At 48.6% G+C, this 27,125-nt stretch overlaps 1 protein-coding gene across 1 annotated transcript; it reads right to left on the bottom strand.

The window, feature by feature from the left end:
* On the bottom strand, positions 1–27,125 carry LOC142994856 (multiple PDZ domain protein; the record flags this gene model as incomplete). The annotated part of the gene is given in 43 exon segments (XM_076145731.1): positions 1–849; positions 1,067–1,190; positions 1,597–1,685; positions 2,498–2,602; positions 2,909–3,031; positions 3,176–3,204; positions 3,357–3,485; positions 3,643–3,709; positions 3,811–3,958; positions 4,640–4,833; positions 5,070–5,153; positions 5,486–5,821; positions 5,911–5,985; positions 6,334–6,426; positions 6,592–6,712; positions 6,806–6,897; positions 7,194–7,402; positions 7,987–8,086; positions 8,550–8,621; positions 8,939–9,001; positions 9,117–9,227; positions 10,643–10,820; positions 11,319–11,528; positions 12,714–13,055; positions 14,532–14,573; positions 16,503–16,701; positions 18,471–18,594; positions 19,866–20,015; positions 20,543–20,752; positions 21,158–21,319; positions 21,472–21,657; positions 22,048–22,194; positions 22,353–22,447; positions 22,994–23,075; positions 23,207–23,416; positions 23,958–24,049; positions 24,241–24,349; positions 24,644–24,751; positions 24,963–25,046; positions 25,157–25,279; positions 25,369–25,437; positions 25,539–25,745; positions 26,934–27,125. Coding segments are annotated over 43 exon segments (5,832 nt in total), but the record flags the coding sequence as incomplete, so codon positions are not given.

The raw sequence follows: 27,125 nt of genomic DNA, 5'->3' as shown, positions 1-27,125 counted from the left end.
TCAACGGCAAACACAAGCGAGTGTTCTGGCAGCAATAACAGTGAAGGAAAAATCAATATAACAGTACAAATCAATAAATATAAAAACAAACTGTCATGGGTATGAGAAGGTTTCTATGTCAAGATTGCACATTAGACTATCACATTCATCTGCAAAAGAAGACAAAGAAAACAGGTTAAAAATGAAGAACTCCACGTTCCTAACACAAACGTTTCATCAGGATTTGGAACACAGAGAAAGAAAAGCAAAGATCCTAAAACCTCAATGCCACCATACAAAAGCTTGGCAGGAGCACTTGGCGTGGTTTGAGTCTAAGAAGTGTGTGACAGCAGTTTGACGGAACCCAGTTCATCCCAGACACGATCAATCAATCAATCAATATGGTCGGTGGGATTGTTTCCTGACAGATGTTTCTGTTGCATTAATGCACAGATGATGTCGACATCACAGGATGTTTGAAGTATTCATGAGTGTGTTTACATGTGCGGCGCCACATCTTAGCAGAGCAATAACACAGATCATTATGTCTATGATTGGAGTGTGTTTGTGTGCGTGTGTGTGTGTGTGTGTGTCCAGAGTTTCATGAATAGACTGGAAAATAAATACAACATAAATAAATAGTTCCTGTGTTTTATATTTGAAATACTGCATGAATTTACACTGATGTCCTCTTGTGAGGTGTGTGTCTGTGTGAGGGGCGTCTCAGGACAGCACGGTGAGGACGACGGCCCCTTTGGTCTTCTTCAGGACGTCCACGGCCTCGGCGTGAGTGACGCCCTCCAGGCAGTGTCCGTTCACGGCGATGATCTGGTCCCCGCACTTTAACCTGCCGTCCTCCACCGCGGCCCCCTGCAGAGGATGGACAGGTCAGACACACACACACACACACACACACACACTGATGATGGAATAAACATCTCCCTGAATCAGTGTGAGCATACTACTGATGTTTAATGTGACAAATTGCGTGATAATCAAATAAAATTTCACAATAAATCCGTCCTTTGTCACAGTTTTCACTGCGATGATGTCATGCATTCCTCCCCCTCTGAGGACGTCCTCTCACCTTGTTGAAGATGGATTTGATGTAGATGGGCTGGTCTCCATGCGGGCTGCCGAACCCTCCCACGATGCTGAAGCCCAGCCCAGAGGAGCTTCTGTCCAGAGTGACCGTCTTATACACACGAGCACTGCAGGGAAACAACACTCAATGACTGTGTGTGTGTGTGTGTGTGTACTTCATGGCTATGCAGCTATTTCCCTTATACAATTATATTTTCTTCACCTATTTATTTAGTGCCCCACTTTCCCCAATCATGTGGTTCTGATCCGCTGCTATGACATCATGTTTTATGTCTTTGTTTATCTCCCAGCTCTTTCCTCTCACAGGCATATTAACCTTTTCTAATCCAATCTGATGACACAACCGATGTATTAACAACAACGCTGGAAGATATTAAATAGTGCAACGTGGCAAATTGCAGTAGCAATACACTTTTAAAATGAATAATTTCATCTGTAAATGTCGATAAACCCAGAGTGAAATTCCTCCGATACGGTCCAGTGACGAGGAAACGGTCTGTAAGCGGCGCTTACCAGAGGTTGTTGAGGAAGCAAGCAGGATCTGGAGAAGAATGAGCATCACCACCGTGCTGCGTGCTGTAACCACCTGCACCTGCCACCACCTAAGGATCAACACACACACATAAACACACACACATTGACGTTCCCCTTATTAGCAGTGTTTCAAGCAGCTGGGCCGTGATCTGACAGAACAGCGTGTGTTTTATAATTGATACTTCTGTCTGCTGCTGTGATACACAACAGCACCAAGTTATTTTAAACTTTTTGCAATATCGAATGACATCGATGAAATGCCTCATTTTCTCACTCCCTGCAAACGCTCTCTCTCTCTCTCCCTCTCCATCCTTCCCTCTCTCTCTCACCCTCACTCACTCTCTCTCTCTCTCCATCCTTCCCTCTCTCCCTCACTCTCTCTCTCCTTCCCTATCCTTCCCTCTCTCTCCATTCTCCACTCTCTCTCTCCCTCTCCTCCCCCCTCTCCCCCTCTCCTCCCTCCTTCCTTCCCCCCTCTCTCTCTGCCCCCCGCTCACTCCTTTCCCCTCTCTCTCTCTCTCTCCCTCCTTCCCCCCTATCTCTCTCCCTCTCTAAATCACCCCATGACACCGCGCCGTCACAATGATCCAGAAACTGCACTTACGGTTCATTACTGTAACACAGTGTTCGTCCTCTCTCACTGTCGGGGCTCTAACAATGCAACAGTCTTGGACTCGCACACACACACACACACACACACACACACACACACACACACACACACACGCGCGCGCACACACGCACACACACACACACACACACACACACACACACACACACACACACACACACACACACACACACACACACACACACTTCACTGCAGAGTAACTTTGGGCCTGGGGGTTTACAGGTAAGCACGTCTGTACTCTGACAGCACCTGTAGAGTGACGGCTCCAGTGGCATTCTTCAGCAGGGCTTCGATGTGGACATGAGTCATCCCCTCCGTGGGCACATTATTGATACTAATGATCCTGTCTCCTATCTGATGGGCACACACACACGCAAACACAAACACACACACACATACAGAAACACTCAGTTGCACAAATTGCTGATTAAATCTTTTGTTTAATCGTTTTGTTCACGCATTTCATCAGCGCAGTTTCATTAAAAATAATTTGCTTTTATGATTTGTGACTGTGCAAACAACTAAATGAAACTGGAGAGCAGATGTACACACAAGCACGAGCGCACACACACACACACACACACACACACACACACACACACACACACACACACACACACACTCACACTCACACACACACTAGGCATCCACGCTTCCCACCTGTAATTGCTGGGTTTTGGCAGCCAGTCCATTGGTATCCATGGTAGCAATGAAAAGAGGTACGTTGCCATGGGGACTGCCCACTCCTCCTGCTACATTGAGGCCCAGGGAGTCACGTGCACCCTGTGGTGATACAACACAGACACTCTAAATTTAAGTTTATTACATTTCTTCCCCTTTTACTGAGAAACTTCAAATGAAAAATACATAGAGGTAAATATGGAAGAACCTCTGGAAATGTAGCAGAATGGAGATCTCCAACCTCACCTTTTGTATTATTACTTTTCTGATATCCTCTTGTCCTGAAGAAGAGATTTAATAAGGTTTGCATAATTAGTACATTGACAGCATTGTTTTCATTATTTGCACCAGACGTAAAGTGTCAAACATCTGAGACAAACAACGATTGTGACCTTGACAATGAGATTTCTTTCGCCCTTGAACTCACTGTAGCTCCCGGCTTTGTCTTCTGTCTCCCTCTGGTGGCCAAAGAAAGTATCGCATCCACTCAGGGGGGTCAGGGTGGAGCAGTCGGAGTCTTCGCCCTGTAGAACACAGAAGTTAAAGTACGCCAAGGCTCACAAAGTAGCATTGTTACAATTACAAGACCACAGGAAGACGATTCACCCTGCAAATCACAGCTAAAAAGAAACTCTATTCTGCAACATATGACATTCATTTGGTCTTCCTTGTCATTTTAGGCACAAGCAGCAGGAGGAAAGAGTTTACCTGGCTCCCCTGTGAGTACGGCGGCCCGGCTTTAAAGCGAGCCACTTCTAGGTGGACGTCTCTGCTGCAGCTCTATAGAGGGACACACAGAGGGACACACAGAGGGACGGCTTTGCTTAGTCAGTCGTCTCTACGAGTATGTGAGTGTGTGTGTGTGTGCTTAGGTGTCAGACCTGCAGCAACTTGTCGGCGTGTTCCTGCGATGCCGCGCGAACGTCCTCTCCGTTGATTGACAGAATCTGGTCTCCTAGCAACAGCCCTCCGTCTGCTTCTGCCACGCCTCCTCTGACGATGTCTGAGACAAAGATGCCCGTGTCATTGCTGTTAGGGAGGAAAAGGAAAAAGCAGAGGTCAAAAACTGTGTTTGTGTCTAGGTGAGGGAGGATACGACAGTCGTCAACCTGCTGATACACATGACATCACAGAACCAAGCAGCTGAGCACTCAAATCTATGGGAAGTATATGTTTTAGACGCATAGGGGATTTTATTTTGTGTCTAAAGCCTCTGCAGTGATGTCCTGTCCTGCTTGAGAATCAGGACAGCTTTATCATCTTGCCTGGATGAGCAGCGTCATCTGACTGTAAGCCTCTGCCGGCATCTAGATGAGCTGTTAACAAGCAAATGATTGACAAGTGTCCTCTGACTAAAGCCAATGACGTCGTCACCAGACGGACTGTCCTCGGTTTGTGCTACAGCATTTCAAACTGTAAAGTCCGGAAAGCTCTTAAGCAAATTCAGTCAAGTTTCCAACAGACTTCCAACAGAAAGTGAGATAGGAAATGAAACTCCATCATCCTCCGCTGTGCTGAGCTCCACTCTCACTCTATCTCTTCCCAACCATCTTGCAGCACAGATCGTCTGACTTCATTTAATGTTTAGTTCACCTAGTTTATACATTCTATAATTTGTTTCCTCTGTCGTCTAACCTGCGGCCAAAATTGCCTTTGTAACCACGGGGGCGTGTCCTCACTTGTTAATCCAGCACCTTGAACATCCAGTACCTCTTTCCCACCGTGGTGAAGCCCAGCCCCTCTACGGGACGCGGCCTCAGCTCCAGGGCGAAGACGTCCCACAGGTCCTCCTCCCTGTAGGCCTCCTGGTGCCTGAAGACACACAGACGAAGACGCTGGGTAGTCAGACGCAGCACGACGATGGCTTCGTCGTGAGTGGCCTGCCGCAGGTCTATGCCATTTACCTGCAAGAGGGGAGGAGGAGGGGGGCAGGGGGGGGGGGGGGGAGGAGGAGGAGGAGGAGGAAGAGATGCTCTGTGAACGTTTGACAATCACAAGCCAGCAGATGTGACGCTACAGTTAAGCGGTAACATATGGTGTGTGATGTTGTAAGGGGATGCCGTGTAATTACAGGATTAATAAATGTAGGAAATGGTTCTGTGTGTGTGTGTGTGGGAGAGTGTGTGTGTGTGCAGTCTACCTCTAATATCTGATCTCCAGCCTGCAGTCGACCATCTCTCTGTGCTGCTCCTCCAGCATTCACTTCATGGATTATTACTGCCCCCTGGTGGAACAAGTAGAAAACACGCCCTTAGGTTATTCAGACACAATGAGGGAAAGAAGCAGTGCACCTGAGGAGGAGGAGGAGGAGGAGGAGGAGGAGAAGAAGAAGAAGAAGAAGAAGAAGAAGAAGAAGAAGAAGAAGAAGAAGAAGAGCTGAGAACCTTTATTTACATGGAGTTTAAGCGTTTTGAATGTGATTGCCATTCAAGGTTTGACAAGACATTACAGGAAGATAACAAACAAGCACTCACCTGCACCGATGCATGAATATTACAGAGCGTTTATAGTTTGGTATGAATTATTGATGTCATATGTCAGCTGACGTGCGCTCACCAGCAGAGAGTCGCAGCCGCCGACAACGCTGAGGCCCAGGCCCACGTTCCCTTTGCAAATCTCTACCGTGCTTTCCCTGCCAGCCACCACCGCACAGCTCAGGGGGTCAGAGGTCGCCGGGCCCGATCCCAATCCCGCTCCCGATCCTGATCCCGACCAGTCGTGGGATCGCCTGGTGCTGAGGGATGATGGTGAAGGTGAAGGTGAGGCGAGGGAGGGGGATGGGGAGCAGTGATGGGAGCAGGATGAAGGCAGAGGTAGGGAGGAGGAGACGCTCCTGGACGGGCTGACTGAGAGCCTGACGGAGACGCGCTGCTTCAGAATCAACCCAGACACCTGAACGCCGAGGGGAAACACCAACCAATTAAGGACTTGATCAATCACTCTGTTGTTAATTAATAATCAACCAGATGTGGGCGTCGAACCTTGTCAGCTGAAAGTCCGGCCAGAGGTTCATCCCCCACCGCCACGATCCTGTCTCCCACCTTTATCCTCCCATCCTGAGCGGGAGGTAAACAAAAGGAGCCCATGAGGCAACGTGTGACAAACCTGACGCAAAATACCAAATTAGTAATGTGATGAGACTTCAGGTGGAGAGATTGCAGAAAGCATAAAAATATCCTGCGATTATAGTGCAGAGAATCATCGCGGGGTTAAAAACAGGGCAGGTATGTGGAGAAACCTGCAGCCATCCAGGTTTGGGATAAGATTATGTGACACAGTACAGGACTCCATGAGGGAACTCCTTCTATAACCCCCATACATCTACTGTCAATCCCTACAGAGAGATCCATGAGTGAGTGACATACAGCTATGATATCAGAGTTGGGGTGAGGATGATGTCATACTTTACTAGCAGTGCCATGCTGGATGAGGGACCTCACTACCGCTCCTTCCTTACACTCGTCCTCTGCCAGGCACAGACCCAGACCTGCATTATCCTGGAGAGAGATACAGCATTTGTAATACTTCAACCTTTGATGCGTGATCCCAACTTTCTCCAACAACCAAACTTGGGTCACTGTTTTGCTCCAATTCCCGTCGGCACAGACATTGTGAGGCTGAAGGCCCCGACAGCGGTTAAGTCCAGATATCTTGGCAGGTACCTGAGGCAGGATGATGTGCTTGATGTCTCTGGATGATCCTCTGTCTCTGTGGGAGTCCACTGTGTCCTCAGCCTCCTCTGTGCTCAGGCCCTGGGCTGTTTGACCCACAGCTGCTTTATTCCTTGTAAAACAACACAAGATTTTAGTTTTTTTTGCAGGCATTCTGATTCTGAGATGGACTCGGAAAAGTGAAGAGCTTGGAGGGGACTCTTACCTGACCAGGATGATTTTGACTTTCGAGGGGGCGTTGTTGATGATGGTGGAGGCGTTCTGGTGACTGCGGCCGTACAAGATCTGACCGTTGATCTGTGGAGAGAAATAAGGTCAGCTCGTCTCTCTTCCACCTGTCGTTTCCTTTATCCCATCTGTATCTGCATAAATCTGACTTCCTGTCATCTTCCTCTCTACCTTCCCCCCTTTCACCGCTCCTTTTGTCTCTGATCCTCCAGCTCACGTTTATCACGCTGTTGCTCATTACATTCGAGGATCCAGACATCATTCAAATGGTTGAAGTACTCGTGTTCCTCGCTCTTCACGTCTCTCACCCATCTGTCAACCTCCTACCTAAGGATCCTTGCTTCCCATCCTTGCATCCCTCTCACCTCCAGCAGCTCATCCCCCACCCGGATTCTGCCGTCTTGCCCGGCGGGTCCTCCAGGGTCCACGTCCGCCACGTAGACGCTCATGCGGGCCCGGGAGCCATCTTTGTTGCCCGTGAGGTCGATTCCCAGACCGGCAGTGCGAGGGTCCTTCTCCAGCTCGATCAGGTGGAGATTCCCTGACAGGCTGCCGTAGCGCTGAAGCATCTTCTCTGGGAGAGGAAGGGTTAATAAACAGGAGGGCGTTAGGTGGAAAATTCGACGCTCCCGGAGAAGCAAAACAAACACGGCTGGTACACTGGATGTAATGAGTGACACCTGAAGTGGAGCGTAAGCCCCCCTGGCATTACACGGCAGAGGTGCTGGCGCTGCTTCTTCTGCGTTGTGTCTGTGTGTGTGTGTGTGTGTGTGTGTGTGTTTGTCTGTGTGTGTGTGTGTGTGTGTGTGTGTGTGTGTGTTGCTGATACTTGCTTGTTTGGAAAGGATGATGTAAGATATGTGGAAGGAAAGGCAAAGAGTGTGTGTGTGTGTGTGTGTGTGTGTTCTGTATACACTGTATGACTGTGTGAGGCACCATGTGTCAAATGTATTAATATTTGAGGCTGTAGTTTGGAATGATGATTACAATGTAATGTTAAGAACGCTGGACTGTGCCTTATAAACTGACAACTTTATGAAGTAATGATACAAACATAAACAATAAATGCACATAAATAGAAGAAGTCTGTTTGTGTACGTGTGTTTGTATCATTAGGATCTGTCAAAAGTGTGTGTGTGTGTGTGTGTCATCTCTTACTCCTGCTCACGTCGTCCTCGTCTTCGTCTTTCACGGTGATCGCCGGCGGGACCGTCACAGGGCTTTTCCGATCCGTCCTATCAGCAGCCGGTCGAGGCACCTTTGGCGAAGTTTTTGCATTATTGAGCAGACAAAAGTTGCCGATGCCTCAGGGGTCCTTCAGGCATGAGTCGGACTACCCCTGAGGCCTGAGCAGCGCCGTGGGGGGTGAGGAGGGAGGGAGGGAGGGGAAGAGATACTGACGAACGCAATGAATTAATGAACAGTTGAGTTTTAATGTCAGCTAAAAATAACATGAAAGATGACCGGAATGGTGCGTTATTTGGCGAGGCGGCGTGTGAATGCGTGGGAAAGAACTTCAAAAGAAGTCGACGTCTATTTAAAGAGCCGCACGTCTCCATCAAAGAGGAAAACAAAGGGCCTCAAAAACAAGGTAGCTCTACGGGACTTTGAACTAGAAGAGTCCGACATAAAATATACACATTAAAATTTGGGAAGTTAAGTAGCGATGATAGCACACACACACACACAAACACGCATACACAAGACAAGACTGTACCAACCTTAAAGGGAGTGGGAGTGAAGGGGTTTGTGGGGGAGAGACTAAGGAACAGACCACTGAGAGACTCTGCTTCCTATGGACAATGGAGGGAAAACACAGATACAGACGAGAACAGATCCAAAACTTGTATAGAGCCTGTATACACACACACACACACACCCCCATCACCGACCCGCCAGTGTGAGAGATTCTTTTATTTTTCGCGTATGACTCATCGCCATAGCGTCCACATACATAACAACCTGGAAACACTGGAGACAAACAGCACAGCAGCGACTCTGACAAATAGCTTCACATCTGCCGCAGTGGAATCAATATGCTTCACAAACAAACTAGACGAAAACACATCGCCAACATAAAGGCAAATGTTTATCTGTGGAGGAGTCTCACCTTACTGTGCCGGTCTGAATGTGGCGTCGGACTGCGTCTCTCATGGTTAGAAAGGGAAGGAGACTGCAGGAGAAATCAGAAGCGTGAGATTAAGATTTCGAGGCGCTTGGAAGTTGCGTGTCGACCTTCTAGAATGTTCTAGAACGCCCTAGAACGTTCTAGGCCTTGTCTTCTTCACCTGAGATCTCCTTTGTCCGGACTGAACCAGGAAGACCACAAACTCTCGGGTCCTGCGGATGGCCTCCACTGCCTGCTCGTGGCTGGCATCTCTCAGGTCCACGCCACACACCTTGGTCAACATATACACACACACACACACAGACAGAAAAAAAAAAGCGCAGAAATAAGTTTGCCCTTGACAAAGTACTTGAACAAATGTCAGAAGTTTGAAACTCGTGCTGGATTGACGTCGTGCTGGTTTATGTTGGTGTCTCTCGGTGTTAAAGCTTCTACATTGTGAGGAGAGAGACGTCTGTCTGACTGCATGGAGGTGGAGGAACATCTGCTGATCCTACAGCATTAAGCACGCATGATGGTGCATATTAATGACCTCTTCCACATCACAGCGGCTTCAATATCAGTACGATAATGGCACGAAATATATTTCTGCTAATGGCTCAAAGCTGAGACGACTCTGATCACCATCTGACTGCTCACGTACGCTCGCTCTTCGTCTTTAATTTAGAAATTTTGTAGAGAAGAGAAGAAACCCAGGCAGATATTCTATATTTAACTTCATTAAACAAGACTAAACTAAGGTTTTTTTGCTTTTTAATTCCATTAATTCTGCTATATAGTGATTCCAAAGCTTTCAGCATGTCCGTCTGGTAACACACACACACACACACACACACACACACACACACACACACATATACTCCTTCACTCTGCTTCCCAGACACACTCTCACACACTCTCCTCTCCCTCTTGGAAGTGGCCGGTTTTGGATTGGAGCAGAGAGTCTCCGGCTGTTTGCATTTTATCCGGCCGTCCCTGCGTTTCCTTAGCAGTCCTTCTCTCTGACTCTGTTCCTTGGCTGCTGGACAGTTGTTTGATGGCTCCGCCTCATTGATCACTTTGACCTCAAACTGGCATCGTGAGGCGGCTCCATCTCCAGCCTCACTCCTCCATGAGACACTTCTCTTTCCTCCAAGATGATCCCGGCGTCCTTCCATCTGTCACTCCTGGCACCGAACGTGTCCAGTGACGTCCCATTCCAGTCAAGAGAGAACTTTTGTTTTGCATGCGCCATCTGCTGTTTTCAATGTAAAATGGCAGCTAAATGTTTCCTTTTTCCAAGGCAAACCTCTTTCTTTAATCCAGACTAAAACACTGCCTGCTATTCAGGCCAATGCGGAAATGATTGCCCAGACGCCACACACAAACATATGCACACATGCTCATTCAGCAAATACCACACACACACACACACACACACATGTACACACACGTACACACACATTTCCTTTATTAGCTCCTCCATTTCTTTGAATTCCTAATTGTGTCTCCGTCTCTGCACCACACACACACACACACACTCTCTTACACACACACACCCACACACTCTCTCTCACACACACACACACACACACACACACACACACACACACACACACACACACACACACACACACACACACACACACACACACACACACACACACACACACACACACACACACACACACAGAGGCACAAACGCACCTCCAGTATCCTGTCTCCGGTCCGCAGGGTGCCATTATGTGCTGCCGGGCTGTCGGGGCTGATGTGCTTGATGAAGACTCCCCTCATCATCTGGCCGCTGCTTAGCCTTCTGCCCATGCCTCTGCCTCCCATTATGCTGATACCAAGGGACTGGCCCGGTGCTCGAGTCAGACGCACACTAAGAGACAGAGCGGGATACGAGAAACATCCAGGCGCACTTTATCGTTCTGCTGAAGTCCTTGTTATTGCTGATGTGAAGCTACTTGGTTTGAAAACACAACAGAAGAAATAAACAGGAAAGAGACTTCTCAGCGTCTTCAAGCCTTTTCTAGAAAGTCCAGTTGCTTAAGCTGAACTTTTCTTGAATACTACGACCTGGATGACTGAGAACCTTCACAGACGCGCTTGTTTTCTTTCCTTTCTCTACTTCTGGAGTGTCAGATATAAGATATGAAGTCAAAACAATAGAATATTTGCCTTCTTGCCATTTTAGGTGACTGATCCACACAGGTTGCAGTCATAAACACATATTCATACAGCAGAGAAGCAAAGACTTGACTTCCCTGACCCAGCAAGGGCAAAGGGCGTTTAAATTATGGGCGGAGCTTTGAGGCTAGATTGAGCCCTCGGGCTAAGAGAAATCACACAGTGTGACGTGGATCGCTGCTCCACCGACCTTCTGGGCTCATCCCAGGACGTGATGGCGTGAGGGTGCGGCTCCTCCTCCTGCTCCTGCTCCTCTCTGCAGTTCTCCACTCTCACCTCCACCTCCGCCCCGGGTAACTTCCCCTCTGCGCCGCTCTCGCCCCGTTTCTCCCCCACACTGCGTCCGTCCTCCTTCGCATCCTTCTTCTCGCTGTCTGGTAGACATTTGGAAACCTGCCAACTTGGAGGTACAAAAATAAATAAACAGCCATATGGAATAAATGTCTGAGATCCGTTGAGGAATCTGTGATTGATTTCCTCTTTGGAGTTTACTCTCGATAAATCAATGCATTCAGTCAATTATACACACGTGTTAAACTGCGGTTTACTGCGTTGCGTATGTGCAGATTAGCCGCGGATAACAGGCTGCTGCTGTTCCCCCCCCCCCGACACATCGTGACACACAGCCGATGGCGACATATATTGGTGAGCCTTGAGAAGATAGAGAGCTTTGGAAGCAAATAGCCCTGAAAATACACATTTTATGCCAGGGAGGTCTCGTCGAGGTGTTGGGATGACGTGCGCGTGTGCTTCCTCAGATGTGTGTATCCATGGATATACAGTATATGTGTGTGTGAGTGTGTGTGTGTGCGCCAGAAGAGGTAGAGAAGTGGAGAATTTTTCATGAATATGTTTAACGGCGAAGGGCTGTAATAAGCCCATGGAGGTGAGTGATAGTGGTGCTATCTACACAGCAGGAGCCTATAGCCAGTGAAGTTACAGAGAAGGGCAGAACAAATGGTTCCAGCAGGGCTGAGGAGAGCAGCGGGAAACAGAGGGGGGGCGGGGGGGATAGGACGGCGGGCAGGAAGGGAAAATGAGGTAAAGAGAAAAAGAGCCAGGCAAGATGACAGAAAGTGAGAGAGATGAGAGACAGGTGTAAACACAAAGAGTCAAGAGAGGAGTGTAGCAGCCACAGAGACAAAGACGCCATGTGTTGAAAGAGTGAAGAAAGGGTGGCAGAGAGAGAGAGAGAGAGGGGAGGAAGCCACAGAGATGAAGAGTGAGCGGGGACAGACAGGAGCGAAACAATTCATTTTCGCTGACAGTCAGCACTGAGATCCATAAGCGAACGGCTAAATATAACTCTGAGATTCAACATTTGGAGAAGCTTCTCGCCTGCGTCGGCGAGAAGAACGACGAGAGGCTGGAAGAGACTCGCCATCAGCCGAGAGCCGCAGCGTTTCCTCACGGATACGCCTCATTAATGCGCCAGACAATAAGTCGGGTCATTAGTGTGGCTTAAGATAGTGAGCTACTTAAAATGCCGGGCGTGTTAGTGGAACCATCCGCCTGCAATAGCAACACAAAAGCCGAAGGTTGAGGCTTCGCACACCAGACTAGAGGCCTCTGGGTCCTTTATTACCTCGAGTTTGAAGCCGGGGTGATGGTGGAGACTCTGGTTGCGTCTCTCCCCGCCGCTACAACGGAGGAAGGGGCGCTGAGTCTGGCTGAAGATGGAGGTTTTAGTTTTTTAGCCGTTAACGCAGCCGGAGTCGGGGCCAGAGTTGAGGCCAGAGTTGGGACCAGAGCCGGGGCTGGGGCCGAGGCTGGGGCGGGAGCCGGGGCTTGGGACGGTGCCGGGGCCAGGGAGCGTTGCGGGGGAGTGGGCGAGGAAGGGGCGCTGTCCGTCAAGATGGATGCCAGGGGCGGCAAGCACAGGCGGGACCGGTACTCATCCAGCTGGTGGGCTGAGACATACGTGACACTGACGGGAGGGAGAAGAAGAAGAAGAAGAAGCGTGTTAATGCTGCATTCAGGGTCGCACGAATGTAAGCTAACACAAGAGACACGCAGACAAATATGACACACGACAGCATGAATGACGTCTACACAGGACGGACGGACGGATGGTTGCCTCTGAAAGTGAAGGAGGTAATAAACGCTGCTTTGATTCATCCCTTAACTTCATCTATGAGTCAAATATCCTCAGAAATAGATTGATGAGCAGATCTCGGTTTGTAATGTTTGCATATTAGCATTGCATGAACGCCTGAGTTTCTCCTTTCAGAAAAGCAACAACAACAAAAAAAGACATTAGCTGTTATGGCGGCTGAAGCATTACATGTCAGCCTTTCTATTAATTGGAGGTTTGCAGTCTAGTGGGTATGTGACAGTTGTTCACGTATTCTTTCAGCCTTAATTGTATAGAACCGCCGAGATGAGATGAAAGGGGAGAAAACGCGTAAAAAGCGGCGGAGTGAATGGATACTTTAGCTGTCACGGAAAGTTGGGAGAAAGAGTTAGTGGTATGTAAACGACAGGAGTAACTTCAGGAGCTACGCCTGGATGTAAGCTTACATACAAAGATATCATTTAGCCAAAGTGTCAAGGACGTCATTAAAGCCTCCCACGTCCATTCATGTGTGCGGCGCCACCAGACACGCGAGACGTCCCGCTGTTTGAATCCACCCAAAGAGCCAATTTCTGTGTTTCGCTCGTGGTGGCAGATTGAATATGGAGGTCGTCTGCGTTAAGCTGTTGTGACTGAGCCATGTGGACAGCCTGTCTTGTCTCAACAGAGGCGGTTTGATAGTGACAAGCCCTCACCCTTTTATATCTGTCTTACTCTGAGGCTGCCAAAGCAACTCGTCTGCCTCCGCTCTCTGTTAGTTTGTCTGCAACGCTGTCAGGATGAGGGAGTGTGTGCGTGCGTGCGTGCGTGTGTGTTCTGCGTGTACGGCTTGTGCATCTGAGAAGCTGTTTAAAACACTCTTTTATTCAGAAGTGCACTGTTCAAGGTGATATGACTGATGAATTATTCAGAGATATTTCCCGTTGCAGGAAAAAGGTGTTTTGCGGGGTTAGACCATTTGAAAGGCTAGGAAAGATTGTGTGTGTGTGTGTGTGTTGGGGGGGGTGAGTGTTTGGCTGGGCAGTGGGGAGGCAGAGGTGGGGCTCATCACCAACCTGCCCAAACAAGCGTGGCTGGTATGGAGCCATAACTGCTGATGTTAGAACAAGTAATAATTTACCCAATTTCCCTTCGGGCGATCTTTAAAATTTCATCATCTAATCTAATTGAACACGACTGCAGTGCCTCAGTCAACAATGACTCGGGTGTCAAAAACAAGGTGGTAATGGAGATGTGCAGGGAGATGAGATGAGCTCATTTAGGGGCGCTAATGCGGGGAAATGTTTGTGACTGTGAAGGGCACACATTTATATTTATATATATACTCACTCATTAGAGTCACACTGACTGTCAGGATCTGCATGGGTAGATCTGGAAAAATGTGAGTTATATTCAATTACTTTTTTTCCCCCCCGCAGTTGATGATTATTATCAAAGTCATTGGACCTCGCTTAGATTCTCTCCGCAGCGAGCAGCCGGGCTTGTTTGAATTTTATTGTTCATTTTTATGTCAGCGATTGTCCCTAAAATATATTACACGATTTGTCCAAGCGGCAAACTAGAGTAAACTTTGAAACAGACACATCAATCTTACAGCCCCGGAGTTCTTAATATTCATACGCGACACTGAGCAATGGTTAACTGTAGAGAGTAAATAAATGTAAAAAGTACTTGCAGTAAATAGAACTGCCTGGTGTTTGACGTAAAGGTACGCTAATGTAATGCGGGATCCTTGTTTCCTGGGGAGCTAATGGCGTGTGGGGCGTTTAAGGTCCGCCGAATTGTTACGACCTCGGCGATTACAAATTGTTTTGCTTGGAGCCACGACTCTAGTTTTTATGTTACAATTTGCATTTAGCTGCACAAAATCGGCCACGTTACGTCTGCGAAGTTAACGCCCGTAGTTAATGAGCGAGGCATTTCGCGGTGACAGCTGTCGTTAGGCTGACGTGCAGTCACGCGCGTTGCCATAGGAGACCGATTGTGACATATGATGATGTAGTAGTTTCACCTGCATCCAGAGCCCATTTGGATGAAGCTATACCTCCAACCTACTTAATGTGCTGCATTTGAAATATATCAAAGTAATAAATAAGCCCGGCCGCCTCGCAGATGGCACATGATGTACTGAGAGTGTGTGAACATTTGTCATTATTGTGCCAGAGGCATGCGGTGCACCTGTGGCGCTATTGGAAATTGCCTGGGATTAGGAGGAGGACATTCTCAGCATGTGTGTGAGGAGCTGGGAATATTCATGGGCAATCAAGCCAGCCCGGGCCACTGAATGCTGCCTATTACAGAGTCCAGACCGGCTTCCCCCTCGAGGAAAGTGATGATGCCAAGTCATCAAGCAGCAGATAAACATGGAACCCCAAATATGAATAAATTGCAAATACTGTATTCACCAAAGAGCAGATTCAGTCCCGCGACGAGGTGAATTTTTACAATTCTGGAGATATTAATACCCCAGACATGTGTTACTGTGTGTGTGGATACAGAACATTGTTTTGGAAGACAGAACAATCAAATGTTTCATATCATAAACATCCCTTTTCTCAGCTGTCTCCAGTTTGCTTTGCAGGAGTAAGAAAAGGTTAAAACAACATTCAATTACATAGATTGGACATTTATGTGTTTATAATAATGCATCCACAGCAGATTTGTGGATATAGCAGTAAGTATTTGTTGTGTTTAACCTGAGATTACAATGGAAATAGATGATTTTTGCCAGTAAAAATAACTTGATGTCTCTCTTTCCCCATTTCGAACCGAACCAAAACACTGTGGGCTGTTACTGCACTTGGTGACATCATGTTGTGTGTCAGACTTATGGGCCAGAAATAACAATGCTTTTGGGAGGCCCGTCAGTACAAGAAAAGAGGGAATGACACACACACACACACACACACACACACACACACACACACACACACACACACACACACACACACACACACAAAACACACACACACACACACACACACACACACACACACAAAACACACACACACACACACACACACACACACACACACACACACACACACACACACACACACACACACACACACACACACACACACACACACACACAGAGTCTCTGCATATTCAGTAACCTGGTGATTTTGGATGCAAACACAGAAGAAGATTATTGGAAACAGGCAATCCGGAGGGAGTCGGGGGAAAATGCAGAGAGAGAAAACTTTCCAAAGCCCTTAAGATGTTCGAGAGTTGTGTAACCTAAATCATGCTGTAATGAGGAGCAAGTGTCAATTCAGGACATGCGGCTGGCTTCCTCACCTGATCTCTGGCCCGATGACAGAGTGTCTGCGGAGCATAGCCCGGGCCTTAGTGTTGGTCAGGTTGGAGGTAGGCTCTCTGTTGATGGCCAGAATGGCGTCCCCAACCCCGAGTCTGCCATCCTGGCTAACAGAGCCTCCCTGGACCACGCTGCGCACCAGCATGCCTGAGCCGTCCTTGATAGCGCTCACCGACATGCCTGCCAATGTCCACACACACACGTACACACACACAGATGCACAGGTGAGGGGAGGCTTGGCTAAGGCTGGTTTGACTACGTGCCAAACAGACAGAGACAGTTGCCCAAACAAACACCTGACAGCAGCATAATCAGCATAATCAAGACAGACACTTGGCAGATTAGCACACATACATGACTACAAATGCTTGACATTTACACACCGTCATCCGTCACAGTCTCACACACACACAGATACAGACATGCCTTCACACACCCATGGGGGGTGTGTGTAGGGCAGAGGTGAGCGGAGGAACAACACATGCCAGTCGTACAAACATCCAACTTTGGCACCATCAATCTGGACACAAGGTGGATTACACAAGCAGTTCATTTATGCAAACAGGCAGAAGCAGGTCAATCTGGAATCACACACACACACATACACACACACACGGTATAGACAGGGTATAACAAATCAGCAGCCTAGGCTACAGCAGCACAGGAAGCTCATTTACGCTACATTTTACGCTACACTATGCGCACACACACACACACACACACACACACACACACACACACACACACACACACACTACACACACATACTACACACACACACTGCGGATGCACACTATTCAAAATCGGTCCAAGAAAAGACTGAGTTTATTTTTGATCAGATAAAGACTTTATTGACTTCAGGTTTACATTCAAATTTCAACACAATCATGGCGCTGGGGAACACAATGAGACACTAAAGGCAACAGACAGAGAAAGACTGAAGAAATAAACCTTTAAATGATATATAGGATCTATATCTTGTAAATAAAACTTAATTTGTTTTGACCTCGACAGAAAATTCTTATGGATCCCATTAATGCACAATAGATCCATTCTGATGAAGATCCAGATGGGCTGTTTACTGTTTATGATGGTTTAAAGGCTCTAAAATAAAGAAGTCTTACAGTATGAGCATAAATGTATATAGTGTAGTTAAAGAAGTGGACTCATACTCATGCAGAGGGGTAGAGTTGCACATTGCACCTAATAAGAAGAAGGAATCAAAAGGTAATAAAAGCTGTTTGACTGCAGTGCTGCTCCTAAATGTCCCCAAATCTAAGCCTGGTCCAGCGTTTCACACTCAAATGCATGAAAATATATATCCAACCACCCTAAATACATAAACCTTGTGTTTTCAGAAAACTATGCACATATAAATGACTTAACAAGAAGTCCTACACAGTATTTCACACCGACGAGAGCCAGAGAATGTAGTGACATACAGGAGTGTGACCTTGGTTTCCTCTCCCTGTCGACTACAGCATACTGTAATTTAAAAGTTTCACATACACAAGTAGTGCAGCGCCTTAGTGGAGCACAAATCCAGAATACAAATGAGTTCTTTTCTGCCCGCCCTCCAGCCCCCCCCGCCCCCCAGCCTCACGCTTTGCATCGTGCCCTGAGATGAAAGTGCAGGAGTGCCTTTGTTTCATCGCTGTCACGTTAGAAAAGTTAAACGTCCGAATTCCTCGCAGAGAAATCAAGACGTGTCTATCCAGAATAACAATCCAGAATTCATATGTTCGACCTTATTTGGGGTTTCTCTCTCTCTCTCTCTCTCTCTCTCTCTCATACACACACACACATTAAATCTCTTCCTCACTTCATCACTCTTCCTCGGGGCAGCTGTCATCTCCACACCAGCGACGAACACACACCACGACACCACCACACCACCACCACCATCATTACCACCACCACCACCACCACGAGAAAGACGGGGAACATACCAAGGCTACGGTTGCCCCGGACAACGGTGATTGTCCTCTCAAAGCTGGTGCGGGGGGGCGGAGGCGGCGCTTGCTCCTTATCGCCGTCTTCCATGACGCCGAGGCGCTGACGCAGCAGGTTTTCCTGAGAGAGAGAGAGAGAGAGAGAAAGGGGAGTACATGTGAAGGTAGGGCGAGAGACGGAAACGAGGACGACTGGAGAACAAATGAAAAAGAGCTGTGTGTGTGCTTTGGCAAAACACGAGACGGAATAAATGGTGCGACCTCTAGAAAAGTCCTTCACATGGATGCTGCAAAGGTCCTCGGTTGCTATCGCCGCGGTGACGGAGACCCGGTTTGACACAAACCTGATTTCAAACAAATGTGAACTATCTAAAGTGGGGCCCTTCTGCGCACTTCTGAGACTTAAAGACAGGCAGAGAGGTGGACTACTTTGGTCCCCCGGGGGCACTCTCACAAAGTAAAGGGCAACCAGGAGATTGTTCTTTGAACCTTCACAGAGCGTACGAGCCGCGCTGAAGTTCTGAGGCTGCGTTGGCATGGAGCCTGCCTTTGATGAAGAACATCCTGACACATTGTGCTGCTGAGTCTGTGCGTATTTGCTTAGACTTAAGACACCGAGCCGTTGCTGCTGCTGCTGTGTGTCCTTGCAGAAGACCCCGCGTGCGCAAGAGTAAGTAGAAGTAAGCACTTTTAATGGAGAGGCGATTGTCGGTAATGAAGCAAACGCGGCGAACAAAAGCCTCCTTCAGTGGGATCGCACGGAGGCCTTGAGTCACAAAGGAATAACAAGTCAGTGACACGGAGCACTTTCTCTCTATACCTGACAATGTGATACTGATACAGCAGGCGCAGCTAAGCTCCCCCACCGCACACGCCTGAGTGGAGAGACGAGACGCCAATCTCCTTCGGTGCTGGCGAAAAATGGCGACCGCAGAATCTCAGGTTTTGCACGGTGACGAGTGTGTGGAGTAACGCAGACGTGCAGGGGCGTCGCTGCAAAGACGGAGCTGGTGATCGGGGGTTTGTCTGCTGGTTTTGAAGATTACTGCTGATATTATTACACCACACACACATGCATACATACATGAGAACTCTGTTTATTCTAGATCTATGTTTTCCACACAGAGCAGAGAAACAAATACATTAGCTTGTGTTCCAACCCAACCTGGAGTTCTGCTGTTGATGTATTTGTCAAATCAATACAAGAAAGATAAAATGGACCAAACTCTCCTTGTTTGTTGGATCACAGGGGTTGAAAAGCAAGCAAGAATGTACACACACACACACGCACACACACACACACACACACACACACACACACACACACACACACACAAACACACACACAGACAGACAAACATGCAAGAGTTTAGGCAAATACGATTAGCATACCGTTGTGTTGTAGCAGGGCCGAGTGCTGCTGTTCTGGTTACCGCTTGTAGCCCAGGCTGCCTCTGCTAGCGCGTTGACCCCAGCGTGGCCGCCGGCGTCATGGCAGGAAACCCCAACGCTCCCCTCAGAAACGGGCGCCAGGCACTCCAGCTAAAGAACACCAAGAATCCCAAAGATCCGAATGTGAGAGTTCGGACCAAATCGGGGGCCCAAAAAACAAAACAAACAAATGAGGGCTGCGACGGCTTCTTCCAAACGTAGAGAGCTAACGAGGAGGAGCAGGAGTCTAGAGGAGGTGAGGAGTGTAAATTAGACACCCTGCACTCCGCTCCTGCTCGCTCTCTCCATCTGCACCGTGGTCCAGCATTGTGTTCACCTCTCAGCCGCATTAAAGATTCAGACGGCCTGTAACTGGATGCTGCGTTCCTCGTTACCAGGCCACAGAGCACAACAGAAAGCCAACTCACATTTAAGTAGTTCTCAGACGTGTGTGTGTGTGGAGAAACGCAAGTCATGAGTTATACGTGTTGTGAATCATGCACTTTGGTACGGATCACAAAAATGCTACAGAATATACCAGTGTTGTGACATTTCCTTTCTATTCTCGGTCTAGATTTCAGGTGTAATAAACCCAGCCTCGCTCTACCTTATCCATCATATCCTGGGAGTTCACATACCGGCAGCGGTTTGGCGGCGCCGATGCGTACGGGCCCGTAGCTGGTGGACTTGAGAGCGTGCACGGCGTAATCCAGGCTGAAACCCTCCAGGTCAGTTTCATTTACAAACATGAGGCGGTCGCCGGGCAGCAGGCGACCATCTCGCTCCGCTACGCCTCCGGGCACCAGCGAGCGGATTACCAGGACGGTTTTTGAGGCGTCTTCTGGATCCTAGGGGTGAAACGGAGGGATTTTACATATCTACGCATGGGCTTGTTTGAATGGGGATGGGCCGGTCTAAAACACAATTTCAGCCAAATCTGACTACAACAGAACGGAAAGGATGCCGATGTCGGATTTGCTTATTGGAGATAAAAGAGAGGAAGTGCATTGTGGGGAAGGTACGGTAATAGGATTTAGTGTTAGCAGACAACTAAACAAACAGGTTTCATAAATAATTACACAATCCGACCCTGCAAATGGACACTTTGCCCCGCGGGACTTCAGGTCAGACGGCGCACTTCTCCCGTGGTACACTTCCTTATTGTTCAGCCTCTCTCTGACTCCACCGCTTTTATTCTTAGAGCGCGGCCTATTCCCGTCCTGTTCTATTTGCAGACGGGCCGCGTCTCTGACCTGGTAGTCCAGGATGCTGAAGCCCAGGCCCGACTCTCCCTTCTCCAGCTCCACCACCTGAGCCTCCCTCTCCCACATGGCCAGAGGAGGTGAGGCGGGGGCCACGCCGCGCTTGGTGATGTCCTCTGCCGTAGGACAGGGGATGACACAGCCGCGGTCCAACTGGGACGAGGAAAGAGGACGGGGGAGGACACGGCGAAGGACATTGATTTATTACAGGAAATTGGTGGTTTTGAGTGGCGTTTCCAAAAGCAAACTCTCACGGTGTCAATCTCATTAGTAAGAAGGATTTTTCCATCTCTTTACACGTTTACCTTCTGGTTAAACTCAGCGAGCAGCTCTTTCAGGGTGAGACGGGGATCATCATCCTCTTCCTCGTCGCTGTCAGGAATAGCCGGTGGCACAATTCGAGCGCAGATCAGGCACACGTGCACCGGCATGGCCTTTAGAATCTCCACCGCCTCCTTGTGCGTCACTCCGATAAGAGGGATCCCGTTCACCTGCCGGGAAAAAGACGCATATCTTAGTTTATTTATTCATCCTTATTTGTGGAACATGATGCAGTTCGCCATATTAAACACTGTGTTAATGCAAATGAACTCGGCTGCAGAAGATGCAAGTTCACCAGGCTGCTCGTCAAGATGAGTGATTCGTGCGGGGGCGTGAACCTGCCCGACAGAGATGTTTGAGAGCAAACACACCCCCACAGTGCATGCACTCAAGCACACAGGCACACACACACGCGCACGCACACACACTCACAACACCCACCATCTTAACACAGAGCAGTTTCTACTGCCTGGAGGTACAAACTTTTTTCAGAACTGTTCGGTTCAAACTGTGTTATCATTCCCAGCGAGGCTTTGCTGAAAAACGGCTTCGGGGATCACCTCCAATATCTGGTCTCCGGGGAAGATCTTGCCACTCTGGCCGACGGGACCCTCAGGTAAGACGGAGCAAAGGTAGTGGTGTCCCGCCCGGGCCTCCAGACTGATACCCAGACCGCTCGTCTCGCTGAAGCGCTCCAGCTGACACACCTGAAAGGGCAACGTGGGAAATAAAGGAAGAAAAGGTTTAGTGGGTAATAGAGACGAGGACGTCGGCCTGTGAAGTAATAGAGTTTTCTTTTACTTTAAAAGGGCAACTTCATATACTTTTAAATGATGCAGAATTGGACAATTTTCAAGAGACGTACCACAACTTCATATCGTGATCCGAGCGCCTGCTGCCAACGCTTCCTCAGCTCCTCCTCTTCCTCCTCCTCCTCCTCTGCTGATGTTATGGTCACGCCTGTAAAACGCATGACCACACACATACACACACACACACAATCTCTCTCATATCACATAAACAAATACATTATCCCGAGCAGCTGACGATCCAATCAATAAAGAATAGGGACCGCATGAAAACATCACCTGGGCTGCTTTATAGACAGAAGACACTGTAATTCACACGCGCACCCACACAAACACACACACATACACACACATACTAACACCCACCATGTTATGACTGTTTCTTGGCAAGCTCATGTGTTCTGGCTCTATTAAAGCTGTACAGCAGTCAGGGCTTATTTGGCGTCACTCTCTAATCAAGCCCAAAAATCCTTGTCTAAATAAAGGCGAACATGCAGGCGGGCGAGAGACAAATCATCTGGAATGAACTGAATGAGTTGGATAAACACATGACTGCACATGACACTATAAATAGATTTCCATCGAGGCGCGAGCGTCGCCGCCGCACATAGCTGTTCGCCGAGTCCAATCAGCCAATCAGAGCGAGTCCCCATGATCCAGTCCCAGGCTGCAGTGCAGTAATGGAACGAGAGCTCACCGTTTCTGGAATTGCGGCGGCGGGGTCGTCTGGCGGCATATGCTGCTCGCCGGGAGATTTCACGCAGTGTGCAGATTTCTGGGTGATGGGGAAGGATGTTGGGAGAACACACACACACACACACACACAAACACACGCACACACATCTAAGTTAGCGAAATTGAAGGTAAAATGCAAAATCAGCTTCATTCAAAGCCGGACTCAAAGAAGAATCTCACTTTACCACCTCAGAGATTCAGACTCTACGTCTACACTGATATCAGAATGATGATGAAGATTGCAACACAACATCTGAGCCAAAGGTCAAATCTAACACAGACCAGCAGGCTTCCTCAGCAGCTTCAGCCTGACCGGGGGGCCGGTGCTTCTCAGGACCTCCGCGGCCCGCTGCTCGCTACAACCCTGCAGGTTCACGCCATCGACCTGAGGGCACGGAGACAGACGCGGGAGGGTGGAGAGAGGGGGGAGAGAGGGAGAGGGAGAGAGAGGGAGAGAGGGGGGGAGGGGGAGAAAGAGAGAGAGAGAGGGATATTGCAGGTTTGATGAGATAGAAGCAAAATGTATATGGATCGAGGGAGCCGGGCGAAGGGAAGGCGAGTGCAGGTAAATAAAATGAGAGTAAAAACAAATCAATAGCAATGAAAAAGAAAAGATGAAGATAGAAAGCATAGGTAGAAACCAGAGATGATGAAGAGAAGGAGTAAAAGTAAAAAAGTATCCAGAAGAATTCCACTTTATCAGCTAAAAAAATATCCTAATTGGTGTCTATGAAAAACTAAAGGTTGCAAACATTGCAGTTTTTTTGGGTGGATGCTGAAATCGTTAAGATGCAGGAGAGAACACATTTCTGAGACAACAAGGTATTCCTCTTCTTCTTCTTCTCCCTCTTCTTCTTCTCCTTCTCCTTCTTCATCAGAGGTTCCTGTGAAAACAACCTAGGTGCCGTGTTCTGAACTGAACTCACAGACAAGATGACGTCGCCGATGTGGACCCGTCCGTCTTGTTGGACGGCGGCCCCTTCGGCGATGCTCTTCACCGCCACGCCGGCGCCGAAGACTGAGGGAAAGCAGCGTGAACACAAAGGAGCACTTAGAGCACGCAGATTGTTTCACGTCAGCTCCGAGCTCACACACGCCGTCATTAAGCCGTCGCAGCAGGAGAACTTCATCAGAACGTTTGTTATTTCCCCAGATTGTTCAGTGATCTTTAGTTAAGACTCCCGCACCTCTCGCTGTGTCAGTTATTACCTGAGTTTAGATCATCGGCGTAGCTGGAGACGGTGAATCCCAGGCCGAGGCTGTTTTTAGTGAAGTGCACACTGATCTCATGCTGCTGCTCATCGTTCACATCGCTGAGCTGGAGAGAAAGCAGAGGGAGAGGAAAATGAATCTGTATGTTGTGGTTATTTTGCATTTCAATGTAGTTTAATGCTGTTCTGCCTGACAAACACACGCTTACACACGCTGACGCACAGTTTGCTTTACGCTGCCTCACGGAATATTTCATACAAAGAACAGGTTTCAATTTGATGAGAAGGCAGGTTTGGACAGAGAAAACCGCTCAATTGCAAAGGAAACACACATATGCAAAAAATAAAAAGGGTTATGCACATTCAATCCCCCCCCCCCACACACACACACACATACAGACCTTGGCGTCCAGGCTGTCCTGGCAGAGGACAGGTGCAGAGAGGTGGTTGTCCTTGCTAATGTCCCTGGCGATCAGCAGTCTCACCTTGCTACCAGCGTTTCTCAGCACCTGCACCAGGTGGTCGTTTGTGAGACGATGAAAAGTGATTGCATTGGACGACAAAATAAACAATCCGCGAGAAGACAGTTTCCTAGGAAACGTGCGGCATACGGCACACTGTCCATGCAAAAAGACCGGGTCAGATTACTGAGCTGATTAGGGAACGAAATAGGGGAAAATAATGAAGTGGAATGTGAACGATTGCTAATGGCCGCCTCACCTGCGCCACCTGTTCGCTGTTCATGCCGGACAGATCTGTGTGGCCGATGCGCAGGATCTGATCTCCGCTATGTAGGCGTTTATCCTGAGGTGCCCCGGGGACAAAACAACAAACACATCACATGTAAGCTCTACAGGTTGTTTGCCCTGATATTTCATTCATTCAGGCCCGGCTGGTTGGTTGGAAGCGTTTACCCGTCCAGCCGCTCCTCCAGGCAGGATGGTTTTCACCATGATGCCAGTGCTCCGTCCTCCTATGATCCCAAAGCCCAGACCCTTCCCATCATTGATCAGCTCTACCACCTGGACATGACGCCTCTAACAGGGGAAAAGGTGATCTCATTCAAAGATGTGTAGTGAGAAACAGGTTTCGTCAGTGTGTGTGTGTGTGTGCGTGTTTATTGTACCTCACTGGCTATAGCAGACAGGTTTCTGCCCATGGACATGGTGCGGGAGATGCGGGGAGGAGTGCAGAACTAAAGGAGGAACGCGAATAAACCAAACATTTGGATTTGATCAGGTAATGGGATTTTCTAGAGTGACTATTTTCCTTCACATGCCAAATGGTCTTAGGTACCTGGAATTCTGCCTGAACGCAGCCGTCCAGGTCTTGGGAGTCCAGAGACGAGTCGCTTCCATCTGGGTGGAAGGATTGGGCAGCTCTGGGCCTCAGGTCCTCCACAGCCCACGTGTAGGAGTCACTGCGGCCGAGCGCCTTCAGACCAGGCGGCACGACCTGGCAGGGCCCACAGGTCATGGAGGCGGATTTGGAGACTCGCCTCCCCTAGAGTATTAAAGACGGGTTGGAAGGGACAAACGGGTGGAAGGACAGAACGTGAGATTGAACGGGTGGAAGTAGAGGAGATGGATGGGTGGGACAGAGAGTGGGCAGATGGAGAGAGATTGAAGGAGAAACATATGAGCCAGATAAAGAAGCGGGGCGGCGGTTTGACGGAGAGGTGGAGACATTAATTAAGGAAAGGAGTTGCGGGAGATAAGGACACACAGAGGAGCAGAGAGGGTGATGGAGTGATTGAACGACGGGGGAATAGAGTGGACGGGAGAGCGGCGAGGAGGAGAACATTGCGGGTGCGAGACAATGGAAAAAAAGGAGGCGGAGAGGTGCAGGTTTGTGTGTGTTAGCCAACAGGCAGATAAGTGGAAAGTGGAGCAGGGCGGAGACGGATAGACGAGACGGAACACAAGGAGACAAATATGTGGGGAACCGAGATAAAGGCGCGCATAACCTCAAATCTGCCTCTCTTGTCTTTCATGTGTTCTATTTCAAGGAATAAAGGGAGAACTATTTTCGATTCCGCATTCAATTCCACCCCTTCGCCTCCCATCGCTTTTGAAACGGTGGTAAGAATAAACGACAAGCCAGATATCAAAGGACTGATGGGACATTTCAATTTCAATGAGCCCGCCTGAATCGCAAGCCGATCCCTAATAAACACCCACACCTGCAAAATTATACGCCGAGAAATAAACCAATCAAGCGGCGAGAAACGTTTCAATGTTGCACGCCACCGGTTTGATTGGGGGAGATTGGAAGCCTTTTGACGCTGCCGACGCTTCCTCGGGAATGAAAAGACAGCGAAGGACACACAACAGCTAATGCAATAATAATGACAGGGCGTTGAGTGTGTGACCTATTACTGCACACATCACACACACACACACTCACAAACAGAGGACAATTAGTAAGATTCAACAGATAATGTGTTAAATACCTGAATGGTGTCATAAACTGCAATTATATATGACACACACACACACACAACCACACAACCACACACACACACACACACACACAACTCTCTCTGAGCTTTAGAGGCTTAGGTAAGCTGATTAGTCATTCAGTCTACTTCCTGCATTTTTTTAAACGTATTTTTAGGGAACGATGCTGGCTCCTTCTACACACATATACACCAAAACACCCACCCACACACACACAAACACACACACACGCGCGCGTCACCTTGGCTGAAGGTTGCCACTGTGCCTGCTGCTGTATGCCGAGTATGTGCTGGAACAGGGGGCTCTGCAGGACAGTCTTGAGCATGGAGAGCTTCTCCAGCATGGGGACCTCCCCTCGTACCTTCAGCTTGGCATGAAGACGCCCCACGGCCTCCAAGGCTCCCCGGGTATCTGCGGGGGGTAG

This window comes from Genypterus blacodes, unplaced genomic scaffold, assembly GCF_046128005.1.
Source record: "Genypterus blacodes isolate CSIRO-AG114 ecotype Tasmania unplaced genomic scaffold, CSIRO-AGI_Gbla_v1 ptg000030l_1, whole genome shotgun sequence".
In the NCBI taxonomy this organism is placed as follows: domain Eukaryota; kingdom Metazoa; phylum Chordata; class Actinopteri; order Ophidiiformes; family Ophidiidae; genus Genypterus; species Genypterus blacodes.
Note: the sequence above shows the minus strand (reverse complement) of the source record. Positions and strands in the feature narration are given on the sequence as shown.